This window comes from Gracilinanus agilis, chromosome 4 (assembly GCF_016433145.1).
Source record: "Gracilinanus agilis isolate LMUSP501 chromosome 4, AgileGrace, whole genome shotgun sequence".
Lineage (NCBI taxonomy): Eukaryota > Metazoa > Chordata > Mammalia > Didelphimorphia > Didelphidae > Gracilinanus > Gracilinanus agilis.
In genome coordinates, this window is record NC_058133.1 from 174493071 (window position 1) to 174514312 (window position 21242).

Consider the following 21242-nt stretch of genomic DNA (forward strand, 5'->3'; position numbering starts at 1 on the left):
GATCCTGTCAAGCTCCCTGGCTGCCATTTTCTGATCCACCTCTGGGATAACTCTCCCCACTCTGGGTGCTTCTGTCTGCTTGTCTGACTCCTTCCCACATGCATGCACACATAGGCGCCTGGGTAATCCACAAACCCCCAGAGGGGAGGGTACCCTTTGGGTAAGAGCTAAAAAGGCAGGATGGGAGGAGTCTGATCCTGCCAAAACTGAGAAAGGAACAAAACTCTAATAAGGTTTAAAAATGGACCTAGAGGCTCCAGAGAGGGATTTGTCTGCAGCAGCTTTTAATCATGTTTCCCAGTAAAACCGTCAACCCGGCTGGAACTTTTTTTTCTTTTTCTTTTTTGCAGGGAGGGAGGTGGGGGTGGGGGTGGTGAGGAACTTCCCTACCTTTTCTACCTCCCCCCCCCCCCGGAATAAGGAGTAGTAGAACAGTCCATGTTGGGGCATTTTGGAACTCTGGGGAAGGCCAGGGAATTCCAGTGGGGTGGAAGAGTACACCCCTACTGAAGAGGAGGGGCAGTCTTTTGGGGCAGAAATGCAGGCTTTTACCCCTGCCTTCCCTTCCCCACCTGCCTATCACACTCCCTTCCCTCCTGTAATCTCTCCTCCTGGACATTTTTTTGGTAGATTTGCACATAACCACTTACTTGGGGCTAGGAAGGAAGTTCTCTGGACCATTCTTTGGGAATATCATTTATAATAATAACAATAATAATAGCTAGTATTCATGTAGCACTTTATAGTTTGCAGAACTCTTTCTATAGATTTCCTTGTTTGATGCTCTTGTGAGCACCTACCTTGTGAGGTAGTTGCTATTATTATTATTTTACCAATGAGGAAACTGAGGCTGGAAAAGGTTATGAAACTTCTAACTAGCCTAGGGTTATACTGCTGGTGTCTAAAGCAGGATTCAAATGCAGGTCTTCAGTTTAACTCTAAAGCTCCAAGGCCAGTAGTCCTATATTCTAAATAACTAATGTCATAGTGTGTGGGAGGAAAGGCAGCCTAGGTAGATTAATTCACAAGGCCAGAGATACCCAAAGGGGGCCTTTCAGGTAAGGGTTCTGAGTGACTATATAATTATTTTAGGCTCTGGTTTCTTCCATGGGTCTCACATCTCTTTGGGACTACACCAGACATCTTCTCCTCAGGGTATATTGGAAAGACTGGCTGGATTTGGGGTCAGAGTATAAAAGTTCTGTTATTTAGTTTCACTCTAGAGAGCTGGGAAGGGGCAGAGCCAAGATGGCAGCTTAGTAGTGATGAAAGCTGAAACCTCTCTGATGATCCTTCCAAACCAATCTTTAAAAAGCACCTCAAAATGATAGGAGCCAAAAAACAACAGCAAGACAAAGTGAGAGGGCTCCCCTGCTGAACACAACTTGAAAGGCAAGCAGAGAGAGTTGATTTTCATGGGACGACTAGAAGCAAGACTGCACACAGTGGAGTGCTGACTGACCACTCTCCCAACTACTGTGCCAGGGGATAAGCCAACTTTGGGATCCCAGGGCCTGGGCTACACTAACAATAGAACACCCCAGACCCACCCCTTGAAGTCCCAGACCCTGGCACCAGCCCCCAGTGAGGCCTGGAAGTCCATAGAGCTGGGCCTTTTCAAGCCAGTGTTACAGTGAAGACCTAGCCCCAGGGCAAAAGAACTCACAGTGCCCAGCCCTGCAAGCCAGCAGCACAGGAGACAGAATCAGTAGCTTTCAGAATTCCCAGTCCATAGGCCAAAAAAAAAAAAAGGCTGGGAAAATGGGCAAATAGTGAAAGAAACATCTAACCCTAGAAAATGTCTATGGAGACAAAGAATGAAATACGGAGTCGATAGGGAACTGTGAGATTCAAGCAACCACATGCAAAACTTGAAAGTTTCACTCTAGAACCCAATAATCATAATACTATAAATATTCCCAGAGTGATTTAGGATTTGCAGAGAGCAGTCCTCACAGCCCCATGAGGTAGGTAGGGCAAGGGTACCTTCCCCTAATATTAAAGGAACCAGAAGAGCCTCCTTCTAGAGCTGGTCATCCAAGAGTGGATCACTAGATGTCCCCAAGCACTGGGCACCTCCACCTCCCAAGCTGACATGTCTAGAAAGTGCTAGGAAAACAAGTTAGCCATGCAGAAAGACCCAAAGAATCTAGAAATGGAAGGGATCTTTGAGGCCATATGATCCAACTCCTTTATTTCCCAGATGGGGAAACTGAGGCCCAAAATCACCTGTATAGTAAGCATCAAAGGTGGGATATGAACCCAGGTCCTCTGATTCAGCAGAGCCTGACTCTTTGCACTATAGCCTCCATTTTTTTAGAGCTGGAAGATATCTCCAGGGATACCTGGTTCATTTTTATAGAAGGAAAACAAGGCTCAGAGAACAAAAGTAATTAGCCTGTGGTCATTTAAAGTAGCCATTTAAGTAGTCATTTGAGTAGCTGAGCCAGGACTTGAACCTAGATCTTCTTGACTCAAAATCTAGTCCACTATCCCACATTGGCTCTTCCCCCACCTAGCATAGTCCTCCTCTTGGTGGCTGTGTTTTGGGTAGGAGAGACATTTTCCCAACAGTGGAAGTAACACAAATGGAATTTCAAAACTGTTTGTGTGTTAGGGAAACCTAGGTGGGCAAAGTCTGGATGGGTGCACTGTTTGTGCGGCTCTGGCATGTTTGTACAGGTGGACCCAGCAATGAACAAGCAATTGCTTTCTGGAGCAGAGAGGCAGAAGTAGGGCCAAAGGTGCCCACCCGTGGGACCAGAGAACGGGGGAGAGACGAAGGTGAGGAGGTCAGCCTCTCGAGATGTTTTATGGAAAAAGGACTTTAGTTCTTTGAGGTGGGGTGGGGTACTCCAAACCAGCCCAGGAAGGCTGAATGGAATCTTAGCCTGTCGAAGCCATAATGAGGACCCATGCTGGGTTTTGAGATTTAAATGTAGCTGAGCCTGCCTGGGTCTCACCAGCTTTACTCTCAAACCTTTTCTATTAATTGGATAGAGCAAAACAGGAACCTAGGAGAGACAGCCTAGAGCTGTTGTTTTATTAAGTCATTCATCAGATAGCCACTAAGGACCTTCTGGGCTCAAGAACCCAGGCTCCGAGTTCTGTGTATTAGTTCTAAGGCAGAAGAGTGGTGAGGGCTAGGCAAAGGGGATTAGGTGACTTGCCCAGGGTCACACAGCTAGGAAGTGTCTGACCTTCCATCATTTCTTAAGGGAAAACAACACTCCATCACATTCATATACCATAATTATTCAGCTACTCCCCAGACTGATGGGTACCACCTTAGTTTTCATTCCTTTGCTCCCACAAGAAGTGCTGCTATAAATATTTTTGTACGGACAGGTCCTTTCCTTCTGCCTTTGATCTCTGGTGTATACGCTCAGTAGTTATATCTCTGCATTAAGGATATGCCCAGTTTAAGGATTTGGGAGGCATGGTTTCAGAGAAATTGCTTTCCAGGATGGCCGGACCAATTCAGTTTCACCCACAGGACATTAGTGTGTCTGTCCTCCCAAAGCCTCACCAATATTTGCCATTCTTCTTTTTTACCCTCTTTGCCAATCAGACGCCTGTGAATAGGAACCTCGGTTGTTTTCATTTGCGTTTATTGGATTATTAGTGATTTGGTACACCTCCGCTTCTCCCCCTTTCCAGCATCCTTTTGTGTGTCATCTTTCCTATTTGGGTTGTAAACTCCTTGGGGGCAGGGACTGGTTTTCCTTTTCTCCTATTTGTATCTCTAGTCCCCCTGAGCTCCCCTTCGGCTGAGGCAGCTTGATCTCCTGGGTCCCTGAGTGACTGATACCCTCACGTCTGGCTCTGGCCTCTGGGTAGCCAACTGATCGCCAGTTAACTCTGCTGGTGATGTTCTAATGGGAGAATCTTCTTCCTAATGGGACAAGCGGGGCTCGTATGACTGCTTTGGGAGTGACATCCACAGCTTCATTGCTACCTGCATCAGGGGTCACCCTGAGGGTTCAGAGACTGCAGACTGCCTATTCCTTATTCTAAACCAAATGCAGGTCTATGCTTGGCCTGACAGATGACCCTTTCATTTACTTTTAAGGAACTGGTCCAGCTTTTTACTTCACAAAAATAGGTGGGAGGGCTTTTATTGGTGCCCCCACCCTCCAACTCTTACCTTTTGTCTTAGGATAGTAAGTATTGGTGCCAAGGCAGAAGAGAGTTAAGGGCTAGGATACTGGGGTTAAGTGACTTGTCCAGGGTCACACAGTTAGGAAGTATCTAAGGTCAGATTTGAATCTAGGGCCTCCAATGTTGAGACCTGGCTCTCTATTCACTGAGCCTCTTAGTTGTGCCAGTGCCTTTTGCCTTTATATCAGTCATTTCCAGAAAACCAGTTAAGCAAAACCGTCTAATACAGTGACAAGCCTCTGACAACACACACAATATTCTGAATCTAAAGGGCCCCCTTTCCCTACTAAATAGCATGAAGTATATTTCCTTCCATATTCTCTAAATCTCACATTGGCTATTGGAGTTATTACAGCATTGACTTTTCATTTACATGATCATAATTATTGTGCATACTTTATTTAATTATTTAAATGTGTGCTTATTTTATTCATATAAAATTTAATATATTAACTTAATAATTTATTCATTATTGTGTATTTTTTAGAATTTCTTTTTCCCCAGTTAAAAAACTGTTAAAAATAAACAATAAATATAAGGAGGGCAAGAAGAATTAATTTTCCGCTTTCCTGAGATATTGAGGTTTTGAACCAACATCACAAAACCCAGTAACAGCTCACATTCCTATTTCATTTCACCATTTGTTAGACATTTTCCTTACAATAACCCTGAGAGGTTTGCTGTATAAAGTTTCACCATACCCATTTTACAGATGAGGAAACTGTGGTCACTGGAGTGAGGAAAGAGAGGAGGCTTGTATTTGGAAAACCTTTCTATGTCTGTGTTTTGGGACTCTGGGAAAAATCACCATTTGTCTCCAGGCTTCTGTTTCTTTTCACTTTCAATAGGGTCTCTGTGGAATATTTTCTCTGTGGCAGCTGTGAGAATGGGCAGTTCCTATGATGGGAAAAACTAGCGTCCTTATCCTAAACCAAGTAGGATTGGTTCATTCAGTCCAGACCAAGTATGGAACAGATTTCTCAGCCCCCATCAGCTTCCTCAGGACTTTTCATTTACCTGGTATTAGCAGTGATCCTCCCCGGTGGAAATGATCTTTCCTTTCTCCAGCCTCACATAGCAAGCGATTTGTACTTCTCTTTTTTTAAAGCAAAGAAAAGTTTTATTGATGCCTTTGGTTGTTACATCACAGTCATTTCCAGATATTACCTTCTCCATAGGGAACTTTCCCTGGTAATAAAGAAATCGCTTCTGACAGTGTCTGTAAAATTCCACACTCACCTTTCCCTGAAAAGTGGGAGTAGGCTTCTCTTTTGTTTCTGTGTAATGTATTCTGCTGTAATTCTTTTCAATTCTTCATGATAATTATTGGATAAACATTGTATGGTGTATCACATTTATGGATTACCATTACTCTTCCATGGTATCATAATTCCATTGAGACAACCAGCATGCCCCATTTTAAAATTATTTCTCAACAATTCTTTACATTTAAATGCATTAATAAGTAATTCAAATGATATCAAGTGCAGAAACCTTAAAAATGTAACCCTATTTGGATGGAATTTTTTCTAAAGTGGATGATACTCTTCCCTTCTGGTTTTTTCTTCTCTCTCTCTCTCTCTCTCTCTCTCTCTCTCTCTCTCTCTCTCTCTCTTTAAACCCTTACCTTTTGTCTTAGAATCAATATTAAGTATGAATTCCAAGGCAAGAAACTGGTAAGGACTAGGCAATTGGGGTTAAGTGACTTGCCCAGGGTCACACAGCTAGGAAATTAAAGGCCATATTTAAACACAGGACCTCCCATCTCCAAGCCTGGCTCTCTAACCACTGAGTCACCTAGTTACGTAGCTGCCCCACTTTTGGGTCAATTAGAATAAGTTTGGTCTGAAGAACATAACTTTGAAACTGGATTCCAGGATTCCAATCATCATTACTTTGATACTTTTAGGATCTGTCATGTGTGTCAATGGGTACCTTCTCAATGGACACAGATCACAACTCTTCTATACCTTAGTAAAAAGTTTTCATGATTTGCTAAGAAAAAAACAACCAAAAAAACCCAACACCCTGATTATGAGCTGGGAATGTCCATAAGAATGACCCAAGGTCCTGAGATGAATGTATGATGTATATACATCTTATCGCTAATCCTGCATTTGGGATCATCATTATGAATATTCATTATTTTAATAGTGATAGCTACAGAGTCTGTAGAAGTGTGGAGGACTTTTTGCCCTTGTACTAAATGGGCCCAGGTTTTTTAGGTTCTTATTCCTGCTTTTTATAGATTTTCTGTTTCATTCATCTCAGTTAGGCTGTCATGTCATTACATTTTTATTTTTTTGAACCCTTACCTTCTGCCTTAGAGATGCTAAGACAGAAGAGTGACAAAGGCTAGACAAAGGGTATTAAGTGATTTGCCCAGGGTCATACAGATAGGAAGGATCTGGGGCCAGGTCCTTCTGACTCCAGAACCTCTATCCATTGGGTTACCTAGTTGCCTCCATCATATCATTTCTTGATGTTCTCATCATCCTTGTCTAAAGTAAGCCTCCAACCTGTATTCTCCAGTTTTCTGCTTCTAATCTTCTGAAGTTTAAGAATATGAGAAAGGTTGTTAGAATTGTATAAAAAGTAAGAGTAAGCCAGTGCTGAGTAGGGATAACTTGTTTTTTCAACTATTCTCTGAATACATAAGCACAGACTTGTGGGTATTCTATTTTTTTTAACTTCCTAGAGTTTTTTCTTAATTCTGAGTTTATCACTCAAGTCTAGAGAGTTAAACCTGCTAGATCAATTGTATGAAATAACAATTTCTTGGGAAGCGCATGAATTATTTCAAAATTTATTTTAAATAAATCATAGTAGCAATTTACCAAAGACTCTAATTCTGGTCTCTAATTTCTTCCTTGCTTGGACCTTCCCACCTTGAAACCTACTTTTTGTGTCCATGGCTGGGGTCTTAGACTCTGGTTAGATCAGAGTGCTACCTGGAAATTCCCTACCACTGTAATGACTGATCGTATCTTTCCCATCCCCTGTCTCCCAACCAAATTCCTAGAATAGGATTCCATGACAATATCTGTATCTCCAGGATGGCTTCTCTTTTTATCTTTTGTCTCTTTCTCTCTCTTCTCTTTCTTTTCCCCTTTGTCCCTTTTTGTCTTTCTTCTGTGCTTCTAGCAGACACTTAATAAATGTTTATTGACTGATTGGCTGTCTGGTAGTCTCTGTGTTTCTATCTCATTCTCGATCTCTTCCTTTTTTTTTTTTCAGAATTTTAGCTCATTGCCACAATGAATCTAGAGCTTATTCTTTCACTCCTTAATAATTGACTGACTTTTCTCCATTCCTATCCTCCTCGCAGGTCCCTATTTGGAGAATGGATCTTAGTTTAAAATTCTTTGTTGAAAATTTCTATTTCACAACCCTCTAGATCTGGTCCTTTCCCTAAGACATTCAGGATTCTCCTTCCTTCATTAGGATGTATATCCAGCCATCCTATGCTCAGGATCAACATTCTGAATATTAGTTATTATATAATGATAGCTTGGACTAGTACAGACAGCTCATTAGCCAGAGAGTACAGCAGTATCCAACTTTGCAACACTAAACACTAGACAGAGACCTGGGAAACAAGAAATATTATTCATATGGAAGCAAAATAGGTAGATGTATAAACTTATTACATAAGGAGAAGGAAGACCCTGACTACCTGAGGGAGGAGAGCATGGGTTATTCAAGGAAACATTCCGGTAGAAGGTAGCCTTGAAATAGAGGTAGGACTAGCAGGGCTAGCTGCCCTGTGGGCTCCAGAGTACTAGCATGGAGAGGGTATCCATTCCCTCTGATATAGTTGTCCCCATGGCAACTACCATTACCTTCCATCTTGGAATCAATACTGTGTTTTGGTTCCAAGGCAAAAGAGCCAAAAGGGCTAGGCAATGGAAGTTAAGTGACTTGCCCAGGGTCACACAGTTAGGAAGTGTTTAAGGTCAGATTTGAACCTAGGATCTCCTGTCTTTAGACCTGGACTTCAATTCACTGAGCTACCAGGCTTCACACACACACACACACACACACACACACACACACACACACACACCCCACCTCATCTTTCTTCATGTCCTCTTATAACTCTTACCACTACTCTACCCCTAGGCCACTTCTCTCTAACATAGGTTTTGGTCACTTGGGTGCCTTTCAGGGGCATTCCCCTTTGATCCCCAACAGGGACAAAGGTTAAATATCCCCCTCCATCTAAGTTTACTATACTCAGAATCAAACTATCTCTTCTACCTCTTCTCTGAGGAGTTAAGCTTCTCATTGCTAAGCTTCTTTCTCCTTTTTTTCATCCAGACCTGTGGTTTCACAGGTGCATGGAACTCCCAGCAAGGAAACTCCTCAACCAAATGCAGATTAGCAGCTGGTCTATGGTCTTAGAGATTTGCTTGGATCATTGAGAGGTTAAGTGATTTATCCACCTCTGTTTCAGAGGTGACACTCAATGATTTCTGACTTGGGAAGGCTGAATCTCTGTCTATGTGGCTTTCTCCTTTCTTTAATCTCCCTGTTTCTCCATTAAAGTCCTCCTCATGGTGTTGGAGAGAACCTCATAGTTGGAAATGACCTGAGCAGGCATCTCCTCTCACTTCTACATGAAGAGAAGTCCTACAATATACTGTAACTGACAATGGAGTCATCTAGCCTTTGTTAGAAGATTTTTCAGCAAGTTATACCCCCTACATCCTGAGGTATCCCTTTACTCCTGGAGATAGCTCTAAGTGATGAGGTTCTTCTCGACTTAAGCCCATATCGGCTTCCCTGGCTTCTAGCGATTGTTGCTAGTTCTGCTCTCCAGGGCCCAGTAGGACAAATGTGATTCCTCTTTGTCAAGACACCCCTTCAGACATTTTGCCCCAAGTTTCCCTGGGGAAGGTTCTTGTCTCTTGCTATGCCTGGGCCTGAGTGGGGGGTACTCCTTTTCTCCATGGTACCACTTAGGTTCTCAGGGGTTAAACTCTTCAGGAAGCCTCAGCATTTAGGCTGTGCCCTTCCATCTGTAGGAAAGCAGGAGCCTAAGGAAAAAAATATCTAGAAAAGGGCACTCAGTTAAAGGAAAAGGAACTTAAAAAGGGAAGAGGTTCTGGCAGGCCTAGCTCAGCCATGACCAGCAGCTAAATAGTTACAGACATGCTGATAAAATGCCCCAAATTCCTGGTCCAGCCTCTGGTGGGAAGGGTGTCTGGCAAATGTCAACAATAAAAAATACATTTTAATGGCACATAATGCAGCCGCTACCGTAGGGAAGGCTCGGTGCGGCCAGATGAAGCAGGTTTGGGGAGTAGTAACTACCAAAGGACACTCCTAGGGGCTCAGGCTTGGAGCCTTGCTGAACTGGGACCCATGGGACGCAGCCCCTCCTCCCCCAAGTCCCAGAAGAACTGAAGTGGGTCCTTGGAACAAGAGGCATCCTTCTTGTTCAACTGGGTTGAGACAATGAAGAAGCAACCAATGTGATAGGGTCAGTAGATGGTTCTGGTGTCTGGCTCATCTGTCTCCTTTGACCCTAAACTGAGCTAGTTCTGCCCTCTGCCCTGAGTGAACAGATGTTCCTTCTTGGGGATGGAGTTTTCTTCAAGAGAACTCTGAGGGATTGGAGGGAGCAAGAATTTTATGGGTCATCTCGTCCATTTTAAAGATGAATAAACAGTCCCAGAGAGATTCACAAGAGTACCGATTTAGAGCTGAAAGGAACCCCAGAGGTTCAATTCCCTCATTTTATAGATGAGGAAACTGAGGCCAAGAGAAGCATGGCTATTGAGCTGGAAGGGACCTTTTTGTTGTTGTGGGGCCATTTTAGTCTTAGTAAGATACTAGACCTTAGAAAGAATGTAACCCAACCCTCTAATTTAAGAAGCTGATGCTGTGAATAAGAAAAGGCGAAAAAAGAGGAGAAGATGAAAGAGAGTAGGCAGAAAAGTCAGGAAGGGGAGAGCAGGAATCAAGGGAAGGAGAGCAATAGTTTTACTCTCGCATTCTATGACTTGGGTCAGCTAGAGGGGAAAGACTTAAGGGAGGAGAGAAAGGCAGAGGGCTAAGATTCATCTTTCGCTTGAACATTTCCCACTTCTCCCCAAGGCGAAATGCCAAGAGCAGGAGCTAGGTGTGGCATCTCCTAAAAGAAGTTGGGTCTGGCCACTCAGGGTGAAGATTTCAAGGGAGAGAGTGCAGCCATGGCCATGGGCTAACTAGAAAGGGAAGCCTAGCTCTGGCTTCCTGGTGGCATTTTAAACTCTGTTGGGTATTGCTTTGAGCCCTCAGTTGACTTTCTTTGCATCTCCAGTTTTTAACATAGAACCTTACCATAGTGAATGCTTAATGAGTTTTTGTCATCTGACTGGTAAAATACGCACACTTAAACAAGCATTTAAAGCTCTCCACAATGACTCCCTCCAACCTTTTCAGTCCCATTTCCCATTACTCCCCTTCTCATGATAAGTTCCAGCCAAATAGAACTTCTTCAAGTCCATCTCCCAATTTGGTGCCTTTGCCCAGGCCATCCTCATGTACTCTCTCCTCTTACCTTCCCTTATCTTTTTTCAAGGTCCAGCTCAAAAACTATCTCTTCTGTGAGAATCACTTTACAGTTGAGGAAACTGAGCCATTAAATTAATATTCGTTATTATTTTCCAGCATAATAATATCCCATTACAACATTATCCCATTAAAATACTCCATTATAATAGGATTCCATTAATAATTTTTTCACCCATTTCATTTACTAAAGATTGGGAAACTGCAACAGAAAGTGTTGGAATAATTTTTTTTTTCTTTTAGTATAATTAGTACCTTTTGGGGGACAGCTAGGTGGCTCAGTGGATTGAGAGCCAGGCCAAGAGACGGGTGGTCCAGGGTTCAAATCTGACCCCAGACACTTCCTAGCTGTGTGTTCCTGGGCAAGTCACTTAACCCCCATTGCCTAGCCCTTACCACTCTTCTGCCTTAGAACCAATACACAGTATTGATTCCAAGATTGAAGGTAAGGGTCTAAAAAAAATTAGTACCTTTCTTTGTCTTTGACTTCTTTAGGCCACAAAACTAAAAAAATGTACTGGATCAAAGGATATGCTCAGATTAGTAACTTTTTTGGTAAACAATTCCAGATTGCTTCCCACAATGGTTGGACCAATTCACAGTTACACCAGCAATGTATTAGTATGCCTGCCTTTCCAAGCTCCTCCAACAATTGCCATTTAATCTTTGCCAATCTGAAAGGAGTAAGATGAATCTCTGACCTGTTTTAATATACATTTTTTGATTATTAGTGACCAGGAAAATATTGCAATTTATTTTCAGGACTACTCTGTGTCCTTTCTTGAACTCCCTCAGTTATTAATTCTCTTCCTATTCAAACAGCCCTGGAGGATGCGGTCTGTCTTTTCTCCTTTGCTTCCATCATAGCACGTCTATCTACCATGAAATATTTATCAGTGAATATGTTGTATTCCTCCTAGAGAAAATGAGTTCCTTGAGGACAAGGACAACTCTGCTGTTGTGGGTCTTTTCTGTAACAGAACAAGCATTTATTTCTTCTCTAGCTACCTTCCCCTTTCCACATTGAAAAGAAGTAAAAGAAAACCCTCGTAATAGACATTCCCAGTCAAATAGGACAAATTCTCTCACTGGTCACATCCAAAGATAGATTTTTCAATCTGCACCTTGAGTCCATCAGCTCTCTGTTGGGAGGTGGGGAGCATGCTTCATCATCTGTTCTCTGGATGGTTATTGAATTGATAAAAGTTCTTAAGTCTTTCGAAGTCTTTATAATATTGTTGTCATTGTATAAAGTGTTCTCCTGGGTTTACTTACCTCATTCTGCATCAGTTGGTTTTCTTCATGTCCCCAGCACCATTGAATTGAGTTGAATTGCCTCCAGACTAGAACAGCCCGTCGTTAGGGAGGCAAGAAGTGGCCCGTGAAAGCAGACCCAGGCTACAGAATGCTCATGGCGTCTTCCCTCTTTTCCAGATCATTCTCAACTCTATGCACAAGTACCAGCCTCGGCTGCACATTGTGAAGGCTGATGAGAACAATGCCTTTGGCTCCAAGAACACGGCTTTCTGCACGCATGTGTTCCCAGAGACCTCCTTCATTTCGGTGACTTCCTACCAGAACCACAAGGTATAGCGAGCGTTCTCCCTGCTTGCTTTGATTACCACCCCTCGTCTTGCCTGCTCCTAACCTGGGAGGGAGGCCAGAAGACCAAACATATCACCCACTCTGTTAATAGGGAACAGGCTGAGCAATGCCATTGGCATAGAACAGATGAAAACCAAGCTTTTAGCACGACAGCCCCAAACAGGCAGGAAGCATAGCTTTAGGACACTGAGTTCTCATTGAAGCCTCTTAGAAAGATCAAGTTCTGTTGCTGGTTCCTCAGATGACCTTGGACAAGTCTCTTCCCTTCCCTGGGCTTCAGGTCCTCAACTTCTAGATGAGCCCTAAGGTCTTGTTCAACTATATTCTATGAGACTGATGCATGGCAGGAAGCACTGTAGGCAGTGACCCACAGCCATGGACCTCTTAGACCCTGAGATGTCACTCAGAATAGCAAGAAAATCAAATAATGACCTGGAAAAGAGAGTCAAAAAGGAAAACGTGATTATTGCATAGGTACTTAAGGAGAGAGTCAAGGGTTACACCAATAAACTTTGGGGCATGAATTAGGTGGGGGGATTTCTATTTTTTTTTTCTTTTCTTGGAGTATGACTGGTCATCTCAAAAATTGTTCTCTTGATTCTGTCAATCTCACTTTGAATGAAGGGATTCTGGTCTAACTCTGGCTCCAGTTCACTGGGGAGGAGGTAGACTGGAGAAAAAAGATGCCCCAAGAACTGGGACATCTGCCCACTTGAAAGATGATTGGAGAGCAAGAGTCTTGCCCCTGGGGGCTGGCAGCTTCATTCCTTCCAATTAGTCAGAATGGGCAAGCCCAGCTCACTCTGTGCCTATCCCTCTTACAATGTTTCCTGTTCTCCCTATATCTCCTGCCATTATTCCAGATGCCAGGGCAGTGGGTAGATGCCAACTTTGGTGTCTTGGACCCATTTTTGTCTTGCCTTGACCTTGGTTCCCCTGACAGGTCTGTAGAATTAAATTAGTTCCTTTTGGGTTGAACTATGGGGCTTGGAATAGCTCCCATATGACAATGGAGCCGGGGCCAGATAGGCTTGGGGCAGCAGAATACTCTATAAAACAGGAGTCTGGATGATTTCGGGACTTGGGAGAAGCTGTAATTGGGTTGTAGCAGGGAGAAAAGGGGATGGCATCGCTTCTCTCTGGTTATTTTGAAATGGCCCATCTTGGAGGGCTCGTTCATTTGAGATTTTCCTTTGGGAACCAGAGATCCATCTCCATCTCAGACTCCTACAGTGTTGAATTTGCAAATTGAAGCTGAGCATTTAGATCCAGTGAGGGCAGCTAAATGGCACAATAGATAGCCCAGAGTTAGGAAGACTTGAATTCAAATGTGACCTCAAACACTAGTCATGTGAACCTTGGCTAGTTACATAACCCTGTTTGCCTCAGTCTCCTCATTTGTAAAATGAGCTGGAGAAGGAAATGACAAAGCATTCCAGTATCCATGACAAGAAAACCCCAAAAGGATTCCTGAAGAATCAGACATGACTGAAAAACAACCAAATAACAACAGCTTTGATCCAACAGCCTCCCTCCCCATAACTTCACACAGTGGATAGATCTTGCCCAGAGTAAAATCTTTGTTTGTTCTTCTCTTCCACCATCTTTTCCCTGTTCCCTTTGGATTCTCTTGTACTCATCATGGTTACCATTACTTCTCTATGAGGACGGGTAGAATGAATGTCTACTTTCACTCAAGCGCTCCTCCAACAGGGAGTCCCTGGTTCTTTTCTGCAGTTGTCCACCATCCCTTCACCAAAATGGCAAAATGGGGCCAGGTTGTTTGCGGAAGAGTGCTAGATTGGCCCTGGGAATACCAGCAAATGGGCAAGGCAAGCCATTGCTAAGTATTTCTAGAGCACTCCCCACAAAAGGGGGCCCAATGGAGAAAGATGGAATCTAGGGAACACTGAGGTCAGGGAAAGTTAGTTAAGGGTCTCTCAAGGCTGGGACAAAGAAGGTGATGGCCTTCTACACAATTCCTGCCATATTCATCCAAGTTCAGGACATTGTATGAGATAGAAAAAGAGAAGAGAACAAAAAGAGAGAGCAGCACAAACAAGTAGGACAACATTGAGAGTTTCAGATTGAATTTATTATACATTTAACAAGAAAAGCAAGCCATAATAGAGATTCACAGTTTCATGTATAATCTTTTTCTATTCTACTATCTCTATGAAAATGACCATTTTATTTGGTATTAAAAGGGTGGTGGTTCAGTGGATAAAGAGCCAGGCCTAGAGACAGGAGGTCCTGGGTTCAAATCTAGCCTCAGACACTTTCCAGTTGTGTGATTCTGGGCAAGTCACCTAACCCCAAATTGCCTAGCCCTTACTGCCCTTCTGCCTTGGAACCAATATTTAGCATTGATTCCAAGGCAGAAGGGGAGAGTTTTTTTTTAATTCAGCTAAAAATTAAAAAAAGTAATAAAAAAGATAGGTGGCAGATGCCTTGATTTTGAATTCCTAAAGGCATATTCTAGAAGGGAACTATGTCAGTGATTTTTCTATTTCCTTCTTGGACAGATCACTCAACTCAAAATCGAGAATAACCCATTTGCCAAAGGATTCCGGGGCAGTGATGACAGCGATCTGCGTGTGGCTCGCTTACAGAGGTGTGAGACGAAAGAGAACCCATCTTCAATGGTCCATAGGCAACATTCAACATGTCCTTCATGGGGGAATGGGGTGGAGAATATTTTTTCCAGGGAAGAGTCCTGAAGTAGTCCATAGTCTCAGTTTGGCCGCTTATGAATTGCGTGGACCAGGGCACATTATTTAACCTCTATGGGCCTCAGTTTCCTTGTCTGTAAAATAATATCTGCCCTAACTGTCTCAGAATTGTGAAGATGAAATGAAACAATGTGAACGAGCTTTGGGAACAAGGACACCTTCTACAAGTATGAATGGGTTTTTCTTTATCTTTTTCTCCTTTCTTCTCTCTCTAGCAAAGAATATCCAGTGATTTCTAAAAGCATCATGAGGCAAAGACTTGTCTCCACTCAGCTTTCTGCTAAGCCTGATGTAAGCCCCTTGCACGGAGCCCATCAGGCGCTCCAACATTATCAGTATGAGAATGGGGCACACATGCAATTTGCTGCCGCCGAAGGGCAAGATCTACCCCTTAACACCTTCCCAGGGCAGAGAGACTCGGGGCTGTTCTATCACTGCCTGAAGAGACGAGGTAAGTGACCACTTTTCAGACCTGAAAATCCTGGGAGGGTTGGAGGAGAGGAAGAAAGGAAGAAGGGATCGATACATGGATGGAAGATGGAAGTTCATTCTGGCTAGGGATTGTTTCATTCTTTATGTCCCTAGGGGCTAACATATCTTTTATCTCTATTTTTATTTTCTATCCCCAGTGGCTAGCATATAGTAGGTGCTTAATATATGCTTATTGACTGATTAATTAGATCAGGGTTTTTTAACTTTTTTGGTGTCATGAACCCTTCTGGTCAACTGTTGAAGATCATGGGTCCCCTCATCAGAATCATGTTTTTAAATCCATTTATTTGGTATTAAAATTCAGATTAAAAGGGCGGGGGGAGGCATCCAGATGGTTCAGTGGATAGAGAGCATAAAAGAAAGCTTACAAAGAAAGGAAACCAATTATACTGAAATAACATTATCAAAAGTTTGGGCAACTTTGGTGTCTTAGTGGATTGAGGGCCAGATTTGGAGACAAGGGTCCTAGGTTCAAATTTGGCCTCAGATACTTCCTAGCCATGTGACTCTGGGCAAGTCACTTAACCCCAATTGCCTATCCCCTACCACTCTTCTGCTTTGGAAGCAATACTTAGTACTGACTCCAAGACAGAAGGTAAAGGTTAAAAAAAGTTATCAAAGGACTAAAAAACAAAAGTAAACGAACAAGTTCACAGACCGCAGGTGACGAATTCTTGGATTAGCTAGAATTTTCTCTACCCCAATCTATTCCAGTTACTAACTTTTCATCACCTGAGAATAGAGTAGGATGAAGCCAGGCCCAGCTGGCTCTCTTATTCACAGTGGCTATTTTCCTCTTTCTCTTTAGTTTCAAGACCCACCAGGCAGCACCATACTGCCTCCTTGGTTTTTCTGGCTGCCTATCTTTGAAACTCAAGGCAATTTTGCCCTAAACTGGTGGCTCTTGGCAAAGGTTTGGTATAGGAATGGGCCAAAACACTTGATAAGAATGAGATCCATGGGCTATCTCAGTCAGAAGCTGATGGAAATAATAATTGCCAATATCTATAGGGCTGAGCAAATGCCTTAACCCTGTTTGCCTTGGTTTCCTCATCTGTAAAATGAGCTGGAGAAGAGAAGAGCAAACTACTCCAGTATCTTTGCCCAGAAAACCCCAAATAGAGTCAGGAAGAGTCAGGCATGACTGAAACAACTGAATAACAACAACAAAATACAGCCCTTGAAGGTTTGCAAAGTCCTTTACATATGTGATCTTGTTTGTTCCTTATTTTATAGTAGCATGTGGTAGGGTCTATTATTATCCCTATTAAACTTGAGATGTTTAATCCCACAGCTGCTAAGTGTTTTGAGGTTGGATTTGAACTCAAATCTTTCCAACTCCTGGTCTAGTACTCTATCCCCTGAGTCCCTGAATGAAACAGTGAAAGAGCACTGGCTTGTGTCAGAAGGTCTGGGTTCAAATTCTGACTCTGACATTACCTTTGGGACCTTCCACAAGTCCCTCCCTGGGCCTCAGTTCCTTTATCTGTGAAGTGAGGGATTGGACTGGTTGGTCCCTGGATGATTTCCACTGATTTCCTCCTTCTCCTCTTATTGAAGGTAATCCAGATGGGTTCTTTTTGCTTATTTGTTCACTCATGGACCTGTAAGGGATGGTGCAGTGTTTAAAAGGATCGAGGATAGGTATCTGGGAAGGAAAGTGACAAAAGTTGATTTTCTAGAGGCTTTTTTATACCTTCTGAACCTTTCTTTCTCTTACATGAAAAAGATGAGACCTTTTTTCCTATGGTCTTCAAGGCAATGGTGGTATAGTACAAAATGGCACTGAATTGAGAGTCAAAGGGCATGGCTTACATTCCAGCTCTGCTACTTAATCAGACGATAAGCACATATTTATTATATGCTAGATAGTGTTCTGTGCTGGGGATGCCTGTACAATCTTTGGTGAGGCCCATGAAAGAGGAGAGTTCTGATTGGAGGACCTCTCTGGGTCCTTCCAACTCTAGATTAATGATCCTATAAACCATGATTCTGTTATGGACTCAGAGCCTATCCTTAATCCTTTCTAGACCTCAGTTCTTCCAACTATAGAATGGGGATAGTGATATTGCCTATTTCTAATCATCTCCCAAGACCAGTGAGGTGCTCTCTGTGAAAGTGCTATATACCACAGCAAGGGAAAAGCAGAACAAAAATTTAGGCTGTTCTCCCATAATAAAACTCTCAGGCTATAAGAGGTGCCTTTGGGCTCCCTTGCCATGAGCCTTCATCATAACTCAACTGATGATCATCATATGGAGAGTCAAATAGTTCCCTGTTGTGAGGTAGGTAATAAATTTAAGGAGCCCGGAATGGGTCAGACAAGAAACACCTGGAAAAGGATGATAGCACACTGCTCGGAAGGGGGAGAACTGTAGATGTAGAGGAAGTATGGCATACTTGGGAGTCAGAATAACCAGGATGAATGTCATGATCCCACCTCTGACTATCCCTGCCTGAGGGAACTTGGCCTCAGTTTCCTCATCTCTTCATTGAAGGGTGGGGTTAGCCTATAAAATGAGCAGCAATAATGGTGAAGCAGATGGAATGCTGGATTTGGAGTCAGATAGATCTGAGTTCAAATCCTGATTTGGGCACTTACTGAGTAACTGAGCAAGTTTTAATCTCTCTGAGATGCCTATAAAATGAGGGAGTTGGACTCAATGACCTCTAAAGCTCCTTCCAGTTAAATCTCTCATCCCATGACTTTCTGAGATTCTTTTCAATTCTTGATTTCCACCTGTCATGCTATGTGGGTAGTCCCAAAAGCAAGGGCATTTTAAAAGTAGCTTTTCTGGTGCATCGAGGTGGCTCTGTAGATAGAGAGCCAGGCCTAGAGGCAAGAGGTCCTGGGTTCAAATATGCCTCAGACACCTCCTACCTCTGTGACTTTGGGCAAATCATTTAACCCCAATTGCCTAGCCATTGCCACTCTTCTGCCTTAGAACCAATACTCAGTACTGATTCTAAGATGGAAGGTAAGGGTTTTGTTTAAAAAAAGAAGAGGCAATTTCCCTTTCTCCCCCTTCTGTTCCATGGCCCATTCTGTTGTCTTATCTTGAAGTACATCTATAGCTTTCAACAAGACACTCTGGTTAATCTAGCTACCTGTTCATAGGGACAGGAAGAAGGCATGATGAACCATCTGAAAAGGGATAGGTACTTGAATTTGACCAAAGGGGTCATTACAAAAGCACCCTGACTCTGACTGTTTGGAGGGAGGAAAAGTCCTATCTGGGTCATGGAGCAGAGTGGTCACTTTGGACAGGAAGTGTGAGCCTGTATGCCTGAGGGAGGACCCAGGGAATCCAATATGGCTTGTGTTTATCAGTGCAGCGTGGCACAAACAAATCCAAGCTGTCTTCTCACCAAGCCAACTCCTGGGGCAGGGGTGGCCCTGTCTTTAAGTATTCTGCCCACAAGTCCTCATGTGTACGAGTTCTCAACTATTCAGAACTTTGGGGAAAACAAGGTGGTGGGGGCCAGAGGCCTTGATTGAGCCATCTCCCCACCGAGTAGTTATCACCTGGAAACTGCAGGGGAGGGAAGGATACCATGGAGGTACCACTTCCTAGGGTTGTATATATTTGCTATATAAACATGAGTTTCAATTTTTTGTTGTTCAGTCATTTTCACTTGCCTCCAGCTCTTAGTGACCCCATTTTGGGTTTTCTTGGTAAAGATACTGGGGTGGTTTGCCATTCCCTATTGCAGTTCATTTTACAGATGAGGAAACTGAGGCCAACAGTGATAAGTGACTTGCCCAGGGCTCTAGTCACTGTACCCCGCAGGGGCCCTAGCGTAAAATATCCTCCTCCAAATTAGAGCTGGAAGCATGGCTCAGTGGGAAGAGCACCCGATTTGGAGTTAGGAGTTAGGCTGGAATCCTCGGTTGGTCACATGCTTGGGCAAGTCACAAGCTTTCTGGTCCACAGATGACCATTAAGTTGCACCCCTTCTCCTCCTCTTCCTCCTCTTCCTCTTCCGTTCTGCCCCAGCCCAGCTCTGTCCATCTATGAAGTGTGAGCACAAACTATCACTCCGCCTGCCGGCTCTGTTTCCTCCCAGAACCACAGAAGGGCAGCTCGGAGGAGGTATAAAATGACAAATGCAGGGGTGACGTGAGATTCCCAGGGGAACATAACTGGGTGGGTGGGCGCGCGGGAATGGCTCTTGCCTAAAGGGATGTTTGTCCCACTGCAGACAGCACCAGGCACCTGGACTTACCCTGCAAACGCTCCTATCTGGAAGCCTCATCCTCCGTGGGAGACGATCACTACTTCCGCTCGCCGCCCCCTTACGACCAGCAGATGCTGAGTCCCTCCTACTGCAGCGAGGTAACCCCTCGGGAAGCCTGCATGTACTCGGGTTCCGGGGCCGAGATCGCCGGAGTGTCGGCCGTGGATGACCTGCCCCCGCCCCCGCTGAGCTGTAATATGTGGACGTCGGTGGCCCCGTACACCAGCTACAGTGTTCAGACAATGGAGACTGTGCCTTACCAGCCCTTCCCCGCTCATTTTACTGCCACCACTATGATGCCCCGGCTCCCCTCCGTGTCCACGCAGAGCTCCCAGCCTCCGGGGAACACCCACTTCAGCATCTATAACCAGCTCTCCCAGGCCCAGGCCCGGGAGCGAGGGCCGTCCACCTCGTTTCCAAGAGATCGTGGGCTGCCCCCCGTGTGTGAGAGGAAGCCCCCATCCCCACACCTGAACGCTGCTGCCAATGAATTCCTCTACTCCCAAAGCTTCTCCTTGTCCCGGGAATCCTCCTTACAGTATCATTCAGGAATGGGGACTGTGGAGAACTGGACTGATGGATGACTCTGAGGTCCCACGTTGCCACCAGACAGTGTTCCTGATCCAGGACCATGTTAATCCAGTGTTAACCCCCCGGGAGTAGCCTGCACTAGAAAGAAACCTCCACAGCTGTGTGTTTTTCCAAGGAGGGGAAGGGTGCCTTTGGAGAGCACCCACTTCCCCACCCACAGCTAGGGCCATGGCATGAAGGCCCAACAATGACCAAAGAAGTACCTTCAGTCCAGCGCAGTCTGGCAGATCTCTGGCCATCCCCAAAAGGGTGGGAGTTGGGGTGGGAGGGTTGGTGGGGCTTGGGCATCTTTAGGAGGTTTCCACAGCACAATCCTGGTTCGCCCAGAGGCTGGGGCCTCATCCAGAAGGAAATATGCGTGTCATTTCAGGGATGGATTACCATGGTTTGGGGAGATTATAGACACAGTCTGGAATCTGATCCGGCACAGTTTTGGGAAAGGGCCATCCACAGTTTTGGTTTTTGGCTCCTGGTGAGCCCCTCAGAGATCCAGGAAAGGAAAACCCTTAGGGAAGTCAAGCAGGGTCAGGGAGATGGCAGGTACCTTAACATATTTTTCTATTTTTTTTTTCAATTTAGAATTAAGCCAGTAGAGAAAATGTGACCAACAGCATCTCCTGTCACTGTTCAGTTTTTTGGCACTGTGTTCCTGGCCTTTGCCCCCCTCCCCTCACCCCTATACATGTGTGAGAACCCCATCTCTCAGCCTCCATCTGCATCCCAGAATTAGCATTCAAGAAATGTAAGCTTTACCTGGATGTGCCAGCAAGAGGCTATTCTGGAACCAAAGTCAGGTATCCCTTGGAGAGAGTTCTGTCTCCTGGAGAATCCCCGCCTTGGAGGGAAGAAGCCCAACAGAAATAA

The 21242-nt window shown here is 44.2% G+C and overlaps 1 protein-coding gene across 1 annotated transcript in view; it reads left to right on the forward strand.

The window, feature by feature from the left end:
• TBX4 (T-box transcription factor 4) overlaps positions 1–20371 on the forward strand; it is a 45484-nt gene extending 25113 nt beyond the window's left edge. Inside the window, exons 5-8 of the mRNA XM_044674045.1 lie at positions 12154–12306; positions 14850–14938; positions 15272–15507; positions 19752–20371. Coding sequence (XP_044529980.1) covers positions 12154–12306; positions 14850–14938; positions 15272–15507; positions 19752–20371 — 1098 coding nt within the window. The remainder of the gene's footprint in view (positions 1–12153; positions 12307–14849; positions 14939–15271; positions 15508–19751) is intronic.
• The last annotated feature ends 871 nt before the right edge of the window (positions 20372–21242 follow it).